At 44.0% G+C, this 16,898-nt stretch overlaps 1 protein-coding gene across 1 annotated transcript in view; it reads right to left on the minus strand.

The window, feature by feature from the left end:
- SLC38A1 (solute carrier family 38 member 1) overlaps window positions 1-16,898 on the minus strand; it is a 437,324-nt gene that overhangs the window by 129,544 nt on the left and 290,882 nt on the right. The window contains exon 5 of the mRNA XM_078675755.1: window positions 12,838-12,911. Coding sequence (XP_078531881.1) covers window positions 12,838-12,911 — 74 coding nt within the window. The remainder of the gene's footprint in view (window positions 1-12,837; window positions 12,912-16,898) is intronic.

Consider the following 16,898-nt stretch of genomic DNA (forward strand, 5'->3'; position numbering starts at 1 on the left):
AGGAACCTGCCAGCCTGCACAGGCGGACAGACATTTGGAGGGCATTACATCCTGCTATACTGTGTTATACTTCTTTTGTTCCCCACATAAGCATTATTCTTGGTTGGTTGCTTTATTGCGATATGCATATATCATAAATGCATTACACAAAAATATATAAAACAGCACATCGTAAGAAAGAGACTGTACATTAAAATCAACAAATAAAAAATGGCAATTAATCAGAATAAATTAGTTTAAAAGAGCAATTAAATCGATATGGACAGTCTTTTTAGGCGAATCAACCAGGCCCATTTAAAAAATTTGGATACAGCGCAAACAATGAAAGGAGCTGTATCAGTTGACAAAATCCGTAGAGCCACCAAATACTGACGAGTACCCATCTCTCTACAAAGTGGTTTGAGCCAATGGGATCTGGGGCGCACATAATCCGGGCATTCAAAAAGGAAGTGTGCCACAGTTTCGGGTCTGTCAGTACATAGGGCACAGTTGCATGATACCTGCTTAGGAATTATTCTAGGATAGACATGGTATTTGCTAAAGGGTATTTGGTACAAAATGTAGAAATGAAGGTCTGTCTTAAAATTACTTCTGATCACATTCCTATAGTTAGTCAAATCTTCCGCGGTTAGGAGGGAATGGCGTCAGTTCTTGTTTCCATGTCACCACATCACTAACCCTGATTACTGTAAACTTATAGCTGGCTCTCTCACAGAATTTCTGGATGTCAATGGAGGCACAGCTTCACCGCTGGTGGAGTGGGATGCAATGAAAGCTTATATCAAGGGTATTACAGTGCAGTTCATTTTTAGTAAAAACAAAGACATAGTGTTAGACAGCTAGGCCAGGCAATTTTACAATTGGAATTGCTACATGCTGGGGCTATGAGCACTGGGGGCATGAACAAGCTCTTTATCTTCAACTGAATAATAAACGGTCCCTACTGGGGCAAAATGTAAGGAAGAAGGTAGCAGCTAGCCATCTTAAAAAAAGGGCCCTCCAATACGAATGTGGGGAGCAGGTGAGATAAGTTTTGGCGCACCAAATTTTAGATAAAAGGGCTAATTATCTGATTGAGCTTATTAAGGCAGTGACACATTGACTCATACTAATCCTCAGGATATTGCAGAAGAGTTTTCCTTCTTTTATCAGGAATTGTACAGCCAATCCCAAACATTGAGTCTGTCCGGGCTCAAGGCAGATCTTCAGGGCAGTAGGCTGGCATACTTAGGGGAATCTCATATTTTGGCCCTCCAGAAAGATATTACTGCTGGTGAAATAGAGGCTGCTCTTGGGGCTTTGCCATCGGGTAAGGCTGCAGGAAAGGAATCTATCCCAAAGTATTGAAGGATTTTGTAGTTCGCATGCTTTAGAGTGTGATACATTGCATCGAAAAGGGTGAAGAAGTGCCTAGTAGTTGGTACATGACCAATATCACTATAATCCTGAAGAAGAGCAAACCATATGATGAGATGGGCTCTTATCGACCCATCTCTATGATCAAAGATTTTTGCTAATATTTTAGTGATTCAGCTTGCTTCCCATTTATCAGGCTTAGTGTCTCAACAGCAACACAGCTTCATTCTGGGCAGGGACACCACCAGCCACAATAAGACGGCAATTGCCGCTTTTGAATTGGCAGAAAGATCAGGAAAAAAACTGGATATGATTTTATTGGATGCTGAGAAGGCATTTGATCATGTGGTCTGGGACTGTCTGTGGGTTACGATGGGGGCCATAGGGGTTGGCGATCGATTTTGTAAAAGGGTATAGTCCTTATATAGGACTCCTTGCACCAAGCTTGCCTATGCTGGGATATCATTCAAGGAACAATGTGAGTAGGCAATCAACAATTAATTAGGTAAGAAGGGCCTCTTTGACAGTCTGTCCTCCTGCTTTTCTTGTGACCCCATGTAAGAGAGAGCTGGAGGGTGGCCCATGTTCAGTTTTTCTGGTTTAGCGCTTTCTTTAGAGCACATTACTGGTTCATGCACGCTTGCTCCCAATGCATGCAAACCCTCACCTTTTGACTACACTGTGCATAGTTACAGATTTACAGATATATTATTGCTGGGTTTCTGAATAGGCCTGCAGCTGAAACTGACAGAGGATGGGCTGATTCACACAGGCAATAGGCACTAAGACAGACTCTAAGGACTTTGCTACGGGAGCAGGGGTTCCTAGTTAAGTAACATTCACTTTCTCTCTTTTTAATACATTTTTTTCAGCCGTGGCTAGTAACATTTAAGTATGGTGAGGCGCAATGCCCAAAAAATACACCATATGCATGTTGCCGCCGTCTCTCTATCCTTCTGGCGCTCTCCTCCATCGGCGGTGACTGGGGAGCAAGGGGAAGGACTTCCTCTTGTAGAGCGCGAAACCAGCCAATCCTGGAGCAGGCTAACCCAGCGCTCTTTTGAGGCTGGGTGTCTGCGGCTGCAATCCCTCAGCTGTTTTTCAGCCTTGGAATTGCAGGCTCCGAAGTGCGCATGTGAGATTGGCCGGCTGTAGACAGTTCGCCAGTCCCACATACGGACTGGCAGGGGCTGAAGCGATAGTGCAATTGCACTGTAACAGTGTGAGCCTGTACAACATTAATTCAATGGTACCTTTTACCATTTTATTAATGTGTGTGCCTGCTGTGCTCGCAATGCGGAGGAGCCGCCACCGATTTTTTTGGGGCAGTACTGTTAGCATGTGCTCAATCCAGGCTTCGAGTAAAAAGGTTGCAAAGAATACTTTAGCAAAACTGGGCACCCAAACTAGAAGGCAGGGTGGGTGGAATTCATCTAACATCCAGTCTTATTCATGTTTCTTCATATCGCACAGAGTGAGACCTAGAGAACAAGGATGATAACCTCTTGGGTAACCTGAAAATAAGAGAGAACCCCTGGAACAAAGATTTAAGTAGACAGTTGGCATGTGGAACAATCTATGCGGTTTTTTTCAGGCCTTCTCTTGGATTTGGTGGATTCAGCTTGTCGTCCCACAGGGTGAGATTGAATAATGATGAGATTTCATTGCAAAACGAGTTGCATAAAATAATTCAGAAACATTTTTAGTGAACAATGAAACCTTTCTTTGTATGAGGTGTACCACTTTGATAGGGTAGAGGGTGCAGCTTTTTTTTTTAAACTTTGCCTTAGTCAGACTAGAATGAGACAGGAAGAGAATTGCCTTTTGGCTGATGTGAACATCTGATACAATTACCAGAACTAAGATAGATGTACAGTTCAGAAGTGGTGGCCACTGGAAGGCCTCAGTTCTCCGGGAGTTTTGAGACCAGAGAGGGGATTTGCCAGTATGGCCACTACTATGCTTTGACTTTGCAAACACACTCATTTTGCATTCTTGAGGAGTGCCCTTCACCCCCTTCCCACGGTGGCAATGTCAATCAGAATCAATGATTTTGTGCTACCGTGTCTGAAGGGGAGTGTGAAAAGATGTGCATGGCAACAAGTGACAAAGATAATTACTCCTCTTGAAGATTGTTTTAAACTCCAATCGTTGATACTTCACTTTTACACTGCCTCTTCCTGTTATGTAATACAGTTTATTAATAATGTCATCAGCATGGGCACAGTAATTCCAACATCTGCCCATGGTCCGTTTAGCCTGACAGAGGCATTCATAGCTACATGCATGACCTCTGACTGGATTCAGAAAGAGTGTCAGCTGGGGTCGAAGTTACAGATTTTAGTAGACAAATGTGTCCCAGGCCTGGTATTGTAAATTTGTGTGCCTGAAGTTTGGGAAAGAGACATTTTGTAACTTTCCAGGCCCACTTAGATTGAAAAAGACATCACCTAGACATCCCAAAGTCTTGTCCATCTCTGATATGCACTGCAGATACGAGCATTGCATTTGGTAACAAATAATAACATCTGGGAATATCCTACTAGTTGGATGTCCATTGGGAGACGGCAGGATTCAGTTGCTATTTGAATAGAGCCCCAGTCCTTAATAATATATGAGCTTGTAAGTGAGGGACAGATTCGATCATGTCTTGCACATTCTCTGCTGTGTAGCCCATAGAAACTGAAGTCTGCACTACTGTTTCGATAACTAGTACCACATTATGCACTATGTCCGAACACACTGGAAGCTGAAATAGGTCTATTAAACAGATGATGGCCGTACTGGTGAATGGTCCAGCGTGGGAACTATATGGTGCCCTTTCTACTAGGACTTTGGTTAAATTGAGAGAGGATAAACTGAGGCTGAAGAAATGTGCTACTAATGATGATCACCAATGATGAACCTTAGTCACTCCTGAAGGCCTTTCTATAATGTGTTGTCCACCAACTGGACCAAATGGGTAATCAACTTAAACCTTTAAAAAAAGAAATACTGATGAAGCATGGCGAGCTCTATAAAATAACATATCATGGGCTATTTGTTTCAAGCGAGTATGTACAATATTCAACCAAAAGGCCAGAGAACACTGATTGACAGAGGTTTGGGCGTACCAGTTGTGTTGAGATATTTCAGAATATCACATCATTAATATTGATCTGTAAAAATATTGACTGTAGAATATTGTCAACAGGTGTTTCATATTTTTAGTCCAGAGCTCTGCAAAAACACTGACAGAGCAACTGGAAAACTAGTGTTCTGTCAAGTCTAGCCCATTGGTATATATATGGAAGTACATACATGGCTGTCCTAATTCTGAGCTTGCCGACTTGTATCGTGCCGCTCGCAGTGAGGTTTCTTGCCTGTCATTTGTTTCCTGACGCTACAGGAGTAGCTTGCTGTCTGTTCATTGCTCCAGCCCCTGGTGAAGAGGAGTAATACCATCTGCGTGGCCGCAGAGGAGGCGCGAGGCGCGGCTCCGGGACTGCGAGGCTCAGCGCTCAGCTCCATCAGCTGTTGCCTCTTCCCGTGTGAGCCGCGCCCCCTCCCAGTGCCCGCCCCCACCGAACTGCTCTTAACCTCTCGCGGCCCCGCTACGCGGGTGCCGCTCGCAGTGAGGTTTCTTGCCTGTCATTTGTTTCCTGACGCTACAGGAGTAGCTTGCCGTCTGTTCACTGCTCCAGCCCCTGGTGAATAGGAGTAATACCATCTGCGTGGCCGCAGAGGAGGCGCGAGGCGCGGCTCCGGGACTGCGAGGCTCAGCGCTCAGCTCCATCAGCTGTTGCCTCTTCCCGTGTGAGCCGCGCCCCCTCCCAGTGCCCGCCCCCACCGAACTGCTCTTAACCTCTCGCGGCCCCGCTACGCGGGTGCCGCTCGCAGTGAGGTTTCTTGCCTGTCATTTGTTTCCTGACGCTACAGGAGTAGCTTGCCGTCTGTTCACTGCTCCAGCCCCTGGTGAAGAGGAGTAATACCATCTGCGTGGCCGCAGAGGAGGCGCGAGGCGCGGCTCCGGGACTGCGAGGCTCAGCGCTCAGCTCCATCAGCTGTTGCCTCTTCCCGTGTGAGCCGCGCCCCCTCCCAGTGCCCCGCCCCCTCTCACCTGATAGTCTTTTAACCAGGACCACAAACGCGCATCGCGGGACGCGCGCGGGTCGGAGCCTGGGGCGAAGCCTGGGCCAAGGGTGGGCCCGTCCTAGCCCGTCACAGACCGGAGGAGACCGGGCCGGGCGCACCCCCCTAACATCTAATGTAAGGTAAAACTTTGAGTAAAAGCTCCCTAAGAGTTAAAGAAAACAACAGTATAGCACTCCTATTAAAGACACACTACTAATACTAGTTCCACATACTCCGTTGTACCTGGCCATCCAATATACAATGTCCACAAGAAGCACCAGAAGTAAGACCATGAAAAAAAACATAACAACTACTGTGGGTCCTATCGAACAATTTTTACATAAAGTAAACGAAACCATTGACCAAACAGTATTGCTGATTGACCGCCGTGTCTCATATGAGCTAGACCAAGCACGGCGCTCATCGATGGGTATTTTGGCCCAGGCCCAAACCCCAAATGTGGTACCTTTAAATAAATCAACCATGGATACAAATGTTGAAATCCACGCGTTACCAAACACTGTTGACCTATCAGTAACCTCACAACTGTCTAACTCACAATCTTCTGAGGATCTCGAACTGACCCCCGATATCTTTGCAAGCTTACAACCAATGAATACCGACTTAACACAGTCTGAACTTAAAGGCATAAGGGAAGGAGCAATCCCTAAAAAACAGAACCATTTACAATTACGATCTCATAGCTCAGAACACATAATTGTCACAAACCTGGATACAGTTTTATCCTCTAGTCAACAAACTCAACAGCACACCGACATTATAGAATCCTCTAAGAACATTTTTTCCGATGTTCTCATAGTTGAAGACCACGCGAACAGTCTCAGCACCAAACCGAATCGACAAGAAAAATCGGTTCCTCACATGGAAAAAATTATAAGTCACCCCAAAGTAGATACAACTTTGTTAAATAAAATTTCAGAAATAATAAAACATCAACTACAACCCTTACAAAAGAGCCTTGAAATAATAGAAAAACAAGTGGCTATATTAATCGCCTCAGCTAAAACAACCACCAACCTAAGGAAAAACGATCTTCCCGTTTCTCTAGGCGCCGCCACCAACAGAGGAGAAAGAAACGCAACTAACCTATCAATACAACCAGCCAATAACCCAAATCCTACTAACACTATTAATACCACAACGAAAACGGTGAAAGAATCGGAAAATAAATCTACTAATCAGATCAATTCCGCGAAAACAAAGCTTGACCAAAACAACACAAAATCCATTTCCAGCACTCAAAATCAACCAAGTACAGATTCCACTTCAACAAATGCTAATCAGATAAAAACTTCCTCCATCCCATCCACTGCAAACACTCCCAGACTTGATCAACCACAGTCTCATAACAGCAAACCTGGACGATCTAATAAGAGATGGCCAAAGGTAGTAAATCTCCCCCCGGAAGCAGCTCCCTTCGTAGCCATATTAACGGGTGTCCCCGAATTAAGCAGGGACACGGACGAACCCACCTGGTCTCTACTTAACAAAGCACGATACTGGTTAAACATCAACAGGCCCAACCACTCTAATAACAACACCAGAATAACCATGGTAAGAAGGGTTTCTTGGATAGGTCATCAGCCTAAAACAACCTCCGGGGACTGCATAATCGTAAACTTCGAAAATCCACGTGCAGTCGATTACATTTGCTCCTGGGACACTCTAGAAAATAACGAAGGAATAAACGTTAAACGCCTATCCTTTTTCTACCCCCGACAAAATCATCGCTTTGAGGACCCCAGCTGGCCTTCAAACTGGTCCTGGAGTCAACCCGAGCAAGGACCAAGAAACTGGCATCAGGTTAATAGGGGACAAGGAAACAACCAAAGGTCCCACCCTCAGGGGGACTGGGGAAATGAACACAGAGAACGAGGTGACTTGAATAATTTTGGCAGAAGATCTTATCAATATACGTACAACGAACCATGGTCGGGAATTCCGACCTTTAATCATTTTAGCTGCCTAGATATGGTCGACTGACCACCATCACAGTCCCACATGCCAAGCCAAATGCACAAAACTAGCATGCTACTACCCTCATCACCTGGTATCTCTAAACCAAATACTCTAGGAAAGGCTCAAAGCCCATTACAACGAGGAACAAAAGACACCATCCTAAAACCCATAATTCCAAATGGAGGCCACCAGTTTGAAACCAGACAACATCATCTCAATCTGGTCACAGGTCCGCAGATACCGTCACCATCTCCCTTAAAAAAGCGACTGCCTGAAATGGCCCAGATTGGAGACGGACCAAATTTAACGACATATGAGCTATCCCCTCCTCCTATGACCCATCCTAATGCCAACACAACCAATGTCGAGAGGAACCTGCTATTCTGGAATGTGGCGGGTCTCGCATCCAAGTACAAAGAGAAAGCCTTTTTGGATCTGGCCCAGACAAACGATCTAATATGTCTTCAGGAGACATGGCTGAATGATCCAGTCCATCTGGTGGGATTTAGAACATACTTCTCGCAAGCTACTAAATCGCACTCAGGGAGAAGCAAAGGGGGTTTAACAACATACATCTCGAACCTTTGGCCCTGTAAGGAAACAACGCCCATAGCTCTTCATCAGAACTACCAAGTAATCAATATTAAAGCAACTAATCAAATTTTCTACACGATAATAAACTTCTACAATAATATGAGCTCGGCGGCCTTATTCAAAACACTCAGTGAAATCACTGAAATAACAAATAAGCAAAAAATTAAACACGCTAAAGTTACACACTCAATAATCTGGGGCGGAGACTTCAACTTACACATCTGCGACAAAAGCAACGTACCCACCTGTGGGATCACCGACGAACAGGATAACCCCCTAACTCATTTTCAACATACGGAGGAAGGAACAAATATACAAGCCGTTATGGTTGAGCTGGATTTGGGGTTTGCGAACATGATAATGTCACCGACAATTCCATTTATGTCAACTTTTCATGGTAGAGGCGCTCAAACACTAATTGATTACATCCTGGTTTCTACCATTAACGCAGATCGCATAAAGCATTTCGAAGTGATTAATAATGTACTCAGCGACCACTATCCCCTCAAATTAATATACTTAGAACCAGCCTGCTATAAGAACCCAGCAAAAGATAATTTTGCCCTATTGCATCAAGAAAAACTTACGCTAAACAGGTTGAACGGCTTCACCCTAAAATGGGGTATTTTAGACCAAGAACTGACCACAAAAAGAATAGTTGAAAAATGCAGGACACTTATCAATAACTGCCTAAATCCTTCTGCCACTGCAAAAGAAATCCTGAACGACTATGACAAAATAGTGAAGACCATAGGAAATGAACTAATCAAACCCAGAAAACAAAACAACACACTAAGAAAAGGATGGTTTAATACCAAGTGCACAAAAGCCTATTCTAATCTAAAGAAAGCCCTAGCAAAGAAAGAACGAAACAGGGAAGAGATAGTCAACTTAAGGAAATCATATGCGCACGCTCTAAAACAACGGAAAAAAGAGATACAACTCAACCTCTGGACTCAGCTTTTAGACAGCAGCTTGCAAAAAGATCATCTAGCATTCTGGAGAATAGTCAAAACTCAATTTTTAGCTGGGAACAAGGAGGGCCCATCCTTGGATATCGCAATAAGTGCGGAGGACTGGGTGTTGTATTTTTCAGAGGTCTTTGGAGTGGCAAAAACTGGAGATCAATCTCCTCGACCTGACCTCTCACCGGTGAAATATCCGTTAGACATACACTTTACCATCAACGAGATACAGAAAGCTATTAACCTGGCAAAAAATGGTAAAGCGCCAGGTCCAGATTCCGTTCCAATGGACCTTTACAAATTTCTTCCTGACCTCTGGTCCCCACTATTAACAAAAGTACTGAATGCAGCCAAAGAAACCAATCTCCCTAACTCATGGTCAACATCAATCTTGGTCCCTATTTTCAAGAAAGGCAATAGAGACAGTCCTTCCTGCTACCGACCCATTTCGCTCCTGGACTCAGTGGGAAAGATGGCAGGAAGGATACTTCTTGATCGTCTCCAGGAGTGGTCCAAGGAACAAGGGCTTCTTTCAGACCTTCAATACGGGTTTAGGTCAGGCCTGAGCACCGTGGACCAAGTTTTGAACTTAACCCTACTGGCCGCAAAATATACAACTGTAAAAAAAAACAGTCTCCACATGGTCTACGTTGACCTTACGGCAGCGTTTGACTGTGTGGTACATTCAAAACTTTGGCTAATAATGCTGGAAATGGGGATTGACTCTGCAATAGTGGACTTTTTACGTGAGCTATATTCTGGCGCCACAGGCAAGGTAAGATATGGGTTGGAAGGACAACTTACGGATAGCTTCCCAATACAGAAGGGGGTCAGGCAGGGGTGTGTACTGGCCCCCTTCCTATTCACGCTGTATACTAACGGCTTAGAGGCAGCAATGCTACAGGGAACAAAAGACTTTCCAACAGCAGGTCGGCGTCCAATTCCGGCACTGTTATATGCCGACGATGCGGTGATCCTCGCTCGAACTCCAATTCAGCTACAAAGAGCTTTAAACAATTACTGCACTTTCATGACCAGTCTTAACCTGAAAGTTAACATAAAGAAAACCTTTGTGATGCATGCCGGCAGTAAGGGGAAAAGGGTGAAAACAATCTTTGTGGACAACTTACCGCTTGAAACAACAAAAACCTATCCATATCTTGGCATCACCATCGATGAGGAGTTCAAATGGAAAGCCGCAATTAATTCCCGCAAGCTATCGCTCATACGAACAGTGGGCACTCTAAAAGCCTTTTCTCTTCGCCTAGGAAAAAAAACCCTGGCAGAGATGTTAAAGATCTATAATGCTAAATGCATTAGCACGGCGATTTTCGGAGCAGGAGTCTGGGGAATAGCAAATGTTGACCAAATTCAAAAAATCGGAAACACCTTTTTCAAATTTTTATTAGCAGTCCCCAAAAGCACGACCACCTTCGGATGCCACCTAGAACTGGGAGTGGAACATATCTCCGACCTTATCAAGATCCAACCCATAATGCTATGGCGCAGAATATGGGCTACGGACGAATGCACACTCACCAGAGAAATTATTGACGACTGCATGAACCTAGAGCACATGGAAAAGATAAAGTGGCTACACTATGTAAAAACTTTCCTTACAGATATCGGCCTCCTGAGGTTCTTTTATGACCCACAGTCAGTAACAGACATAGCAAAAAAAGAGTTAAAAAAGATATGTCTGTCTCACTTAAACCAACTAAGGCTGATGACAGAAATAGGCAAGCCATCAGTACAACACTGCCTTATGATACAAACTGTACCATCTATTCAATCATATTTGCAGCAAGACCTGACTCAATTTGAAAAGTTACTGCTCACCCGTTTCAGGTTCAATCTTTTCCATATCATGGTTTCATTTCCCACTCAGAACAATTGGTCGCATAACACAACAGCGTGCCCCTGCGACTCCAACTCTCCTCAGTCCACAATCCATGTTCTTTTCTTTTGTACTTTTTATTCATCATTCCGTAAGAGATGGATTTTACCAGTCCTAAAAGTAATGAAGGTCAGAAGATGTCGTCCAGCATTCCTGGCATTGCAGTTCTTGGAGAATCCCCTAGTATCAAAATCCGTGGCACATTATCTTAGAATGTGCCTCAAACATCGCATGAATCTTTGAGTAATCCGAGAACCTGTCTTAACATGGACCCTAGTAAATATACTGTACAGTATAATAGTCCTCATTTACAACAACTCATGAACTTTTAACTTCTTCTTTTAATTTTTGGTGTTTTTTACTGTGTATATTTGTACTTTTGTGGCTTTCATACTGAAAACCGAATAAAGATATTTTGAATTTGAATTTGACTTGTATCTTGGGAGTAGAAACTCTCAAATACATGATGTAAACCTTTACTGGTTGCACTGAGTGACTGTATGTTGCAACAGAGACATTTAGGGGCTCATTAGGATGACGGGCAGACTTTGTCCACCCGCCATCCTGTCGGAATTCGGGACCGCCCGCCATAAGGGCGGGGGTCCCGTGGGGGGTATTAGGATGTGCCCGCCAGAGTGGCGGGCACATCCTGCATTTTTAGCATTGTGGCGGGCGGTGCTCTCTGCACCGCCCGCCACAATGCTAGAAATGCATTGATGCATTTGCATAAACAAAGCGGCCTGCCGCTTTGTTAATGCAAATGAAGGGGGTACCACAGGTACCCCCCCCGTGTGCACCCCCACCTCTCCTTCACTCTGGGGGTCCACAGGGGGCCCCCAGAGTGAAGACCGCATGCCGCCACGGAAAGGCACCTACAGACGCCCATCATAATATGGCTGGTGGTGTCTGATAGACACCGCCATCATATTATTCCTTTTCCGTCCCTGCCGCAAGGCGACCGGGTGGAAAAGCAGCGGACAGTCTTTCCGTCCGCCGAGGCCCCCCCCGTCATACTAATATGGCGGGGGGGGAAACGAGTGTGGATGTCGGGCGGATTGCCCCCGCCAGGCTGGCGGGGGCAATCCGCCCGACATCATAATGGGCCCCTTAGAGTCTTTCATCTCTAGATACTTAACATGAATCTAACCAGATTGGTGGCGATGACAATTAATATCGATCCGGTTACTAGGATATGTCAATTAAGTTGAATTTTCTCTAGTCCCAGATCACAGCTGGCTAGCTAAGATAAAATGTACTCAGCGTACCCTAGTCTTAATTAGGCCTGGGTTTGAAATTCCGCTCCGATCATGGAGATGAATTCCATTTTAGAATCTTATCTACAACATCTGGGTTTGTAGTTCACCCATCCTAGCACCACAGGGCTATAGAATACCATCTCACTATATGAAGACAAGATGTCTAAAATCTGGCCTGAGATCTCCTCCAAGAACCCCTTGGCCTACCCGCGTGCCTAAATTATTTCCCTTTGAAGGCTCCTTATTTCACACTCTTAGCGTGACCCGGCTTGGTACGAGATGAGGTCAAAGAAAAAGCAGCACAAGCAAAGGCCTTACACTACTTTGTACGCAACCTAAAAGGCCTAAAGTGCAGCCACCTACCCCCAACACACAGTCTAACCAGGCATGATGAAGGTTCCCACCCCGTGTGGGGACAAAACTGAGGGTAGAAGCCAGCAGGGAACACTCAGTGGGACTGGGCAGGCCAGGCATACATTCTGCATTCTGTAGACTGAGTACATGGAATGAAAATTAGATTCTGAGGAAGCAGTTTCCTGCCCTGCCACAAGGTGGCAGACATTAAGGCTTTTGGGAACAGGAGAGAGCTGAAGCACAAATTACGATGCTTTTCTAAATAGAAGCATGCCTTATACATATTCAATGAAATATGACCATTTTCTCCAACTAAACATACCTGTTTCCTTCGAGCATTTCAGGAGGAGGTTTATTGAATACACAGAGAGTATTGTCACGGATATCAATAGCATCCTGGAAAAAAAGGAAAAAATACATGAAATGTGTTGCTAGAGGACAAAAAGAATTCGGCTGGACAGCACATGTAAATACGTGATTCAGTCCTAGAGACCCTGGGGCAGATTTACAAACCCCCTGTGCCCCTTTTACGCCGCCGTTGCATCACTTTTGTGACGCAGCGGCGGCGCAAAAGAATCGCCATGGTGCGGGGTGCTTACAACGTGACGCATCTGGGAGATGCGTCACGTTGTAAAGCCCTGCGCCAGAAGGAGGCGTTCCTGCGCAGGGGTGGGGGCGTTCCGGCGCAGGAACGCCTCCTAAAAGTGGCTGAGTGAAATCTACAAGATTTCACTCAGTCACTTTGGGGCCCATGCTGCGTCAAAACCCTGCGCCTGCTTGAAGCAGGCGTAAGGATTGACGCAGAATTCACAAGATAGGGCCCCCCAGAGCCTTGCTGGAGCTGCGTCGTGCTTGCGACGCAACTCCAGCAAGGCACCGCTTTTACAGCACAGATGTGACACGCATCTGTGCCGGTTTTGCCCATTGGTGCGCCACATTGTAAATACGGCGTATCAATGGTGGCGGAGGCATGGCGCACAATAAGTGGCGCATCCCTGCTGAAATGCATGGATGCGCCACTTATTGTAAATCTGCCCCCCGGTCTGTAGAGCCTGGCATTAGCATTCGGGTTCATATCCGAATCTACGGCTCCCTCAAGAAACTCTTCAAAAGATGCCACATCGAGGCAATGCAACTCAATCAATTCCATCTGATCTATATATAGTATCTTTTGAAGTTGGGGGGGGGTCATGGGTGAACATAATGGCGCTTACTAATTACCAATACCAAAGGGTGAAGCATTCTCATGGAAGCAGTAACTACCGCTTATTCTGAGTTCAACAGATCCGAATGACGCATAACATGGAGCATCGTTTCACATTTTTTCGGACCATTTTTTTCTGATAAATTGCACCCTTTTTTGGGTGTAATGTTTGTGGGAGAGTTGTTGGTGTGCAGTAATTAGGATGTGCAGTAATTATAGAACAAATCGGAATACCGATTTCTGTGCAAACTGCAGTTTGCACGCCAATCAGGAGTTCTTACAACTCGGCATATGCAGCTAAAGAAATTCAGTATTTAATTTGAGCCAGTGGTTGCCTGTGGGCGCATCATTGGCTGAGGCGGCAAACTTTCAGATATCACTTTGCTGACACTTTGTACTTGTGTAGACACCTTCCAATGGAGGAGAAGACTTTTGTTGGAGTGGGCGGGAGATATGAGTCACTGAAGACATTTTTGGGCTTTAATGCCAAAACCCCTTCCTGTAAAATCAGCACTTTTAAATGATATCACTAAGCCAGATATTGCTTATCAAGTCTTGTTACTATGTGGTACTGCATTTAAGTTTCAACTCCTTTAACAGCACCAGGAGATAGTCTTGACTGCGCACTATTGGCACCTTTGAGAAAGGAGTATGCAATAAAAACCTCTGGCATATAGATGGAATGAAATACTCTTCATACATTAAACAGCACTGGTAACCAGCAATATCCTCTGCATTTGCTTACTGCCCAAAACCACCTACTGCCTTAGAACCTAATAAAAGTCACAATCTAATGCCTTTTAAGTCTTTTAAACAATTATTAAAATATTTTAATATAAAATATGACCTTAAAATAATTGTGTATATTTATTTTAATCCTAGAACTAAACAAATAATCTGTCACCACACATTAACTTAGAGGTGTAATAAATAAATAATTATTTAAAATAGATTTATTTACATTTTGAATAACATTTCCTAAAGAATAATTTAAAAAAACTGCAATAAATGTTTTATCTAATATGTATTAACATTTCTTCAATAGTAAAATAAGTTTATTAATACACTTTACAACAATCTAATAATTAGTATATGTGGGGGATGTCATTGAGTATAGTTAGGACCACTCACATTTTGATAGGAAATTAATTTTGTGGTTTGCTAATAATGTTGTTGCCGTTTAACAAATCTTCACAAAACTTTCCCCAAAAAGTTTCATCCACCTCACCTTCTTCCTGGAAAGTTTCGAGATAATCCGCCAAGAGGAGCCTGAGAAAAATGAGGGTCCCAAAACACTTTTTCCCCATGCTATTTCCCATTGCAAGATTGGATGCAGTTACAGCCAAAACGGCTGAACGGAACTACACCAAATTTGCCAAAAAGCTAGATATTGATCCAGAAAGAATGCTTTTTGTGATTTGATGCAAATCAGTTCAGTAATGTTTGAAAAATTAAGGTTTCAAATGTATAAATATATATCACGCCTATGAGGATTAGTGGACCTAACAGATCTAAAAATAAGATATGATTATCTGCCACCAAATCAACAAAGATGTGGCAGCAGCTTTTTTAGGACTCAGGGACTCAGTCCTCAGTCATGTAATATATATTTTTTGGTACTGTGGATTTTCAGAGGATCCGCGGTACAAGTAAAAAAAGAAATGCGCAGGCTTCTCCCTTTTTAATTTTAAGCCCCCTGGTATAGATCAGAACCCAGGGGGTCGGCACAAACATTTTTTGGGGGAGGAGGGCATGCGCCTCCTTCGCTGAGCCATTTTAAGCCCTGGGGCTGCTTACATTTTAAAGGGGAGGTGGTGCACAGCAACCCTCCCGAGTCATTTTTAGGCCCCAGGGACCCCATGTGCTGGGACTGATTTCCTTTTTTGGGGAAGAGGAGTACGGTTCCCCCTACTGGACCCATAATATGGCCTTGGAGCTGATACATTTATTTAATTGGGGAAAGGGGCTCCTCTTCCCGAGCCATCCTATGGCCCGCTTCCACTGGCTCCCAGGATGGCTGTTCGTGGGCAGTTGGCAGGGACTGCAGGGGCCTTGGGGCTACAGCCATGGTCCCAAAGTGTGCATCAAGTGTGGGACATGGACACCCACAAAAAACTGAAATAATAATTTATTATTCATTGGCGCTAGGAATACCTATAATGCCGTGTGAGGCTTTTAAAGGAGATTGTTTGATCCTGGTGGTGCCCCTAGAATGGGCAGCAGGGGCCCTGCCTAGTATTTTTTGTAATGTTGTGGAGGACTGCAGAGAGTGCAGCAGCTCCTCAGCCACTTTGAAAAAATCACAGCAAGTCTCCCATTGAATCCACGATCCCTGGACAGTTTACCATTGTTTTTAAAGCACACTAAGCTGGAGTTCTATGCTTTTCACCTGTAGTGCAGGAACCCCTTGTGAGTTGTTCTATGGCAGCATTTTATGGCCTGCAGAATGTTTTAGAAAAAAACATTTAAAGACATGTTTATGGTTGTTTTACAAAAAGCGTTATTTAAAAAATTGTGTTCCAATTAGTATTATTAAGCATTGCATTATATGTATTGATAAAATAATTGATGACGTTTTGACAAAGTCAATGGATCTGCTTTACATATGTTGATATGTTCAGCTCCTGACAAAGCCAATAAGCCTACTCCGTGGATGGCCTTTGGCAGCTCGTGGTGGGTGGTTGAGTGCCCACAGGGGCCGCTGCTGGGCCCAGGGCTGTATCCAACCCTACACCACTCAAAGTTGAAGGGTGGGTCACACACACATGGCTGTAGGGGGGGGTTGAGTGCAGAGGTAGCACGATGATGTACATCTGACTGTATGTAAGAAAAATAGAAATTTCCAGAAAACAACTAAAGTTAAAGTGGAGTTATAGTTAGGAATTGAAATAACATCTTACTTTACATTTAAAAAGACCTTAGAAATTCACTGGAAAATTAAAGGCAAGAGGTACTTGTAAATTTCAGTTAAAACATAAACTTTTAAACTAACAAAAACACTGAAATTCACCAGTTATGGTTATCTTTCAGGGGCGAGGCTTATAGTTACTTCATAGCTCGAATTATTTTCACTTGAAATAATTATAACTGGTAAATTTCAGTGGTTTTGTTAGTTGAAAATGTTTTGTTTTAATTGACATTTTCACCTAATGATAATGTCCCTTTGACCTTTGTTTTTT

The sequence above is a fragment of the Lissotriton helveticus genome, chromosome 1_1 (assembly GCF_964261635.1).
Source record: "Lissotriton helveticus chromosome 1_1, aLisHel1.1, whole genome shotgun sequence".
Classification (NCBI taxonomy): Eukaryota; Metazoa; Chordata; class Amphibia; order Caudata; family Salamandridae; genus Lissotriton; species Lissotriton helveticus.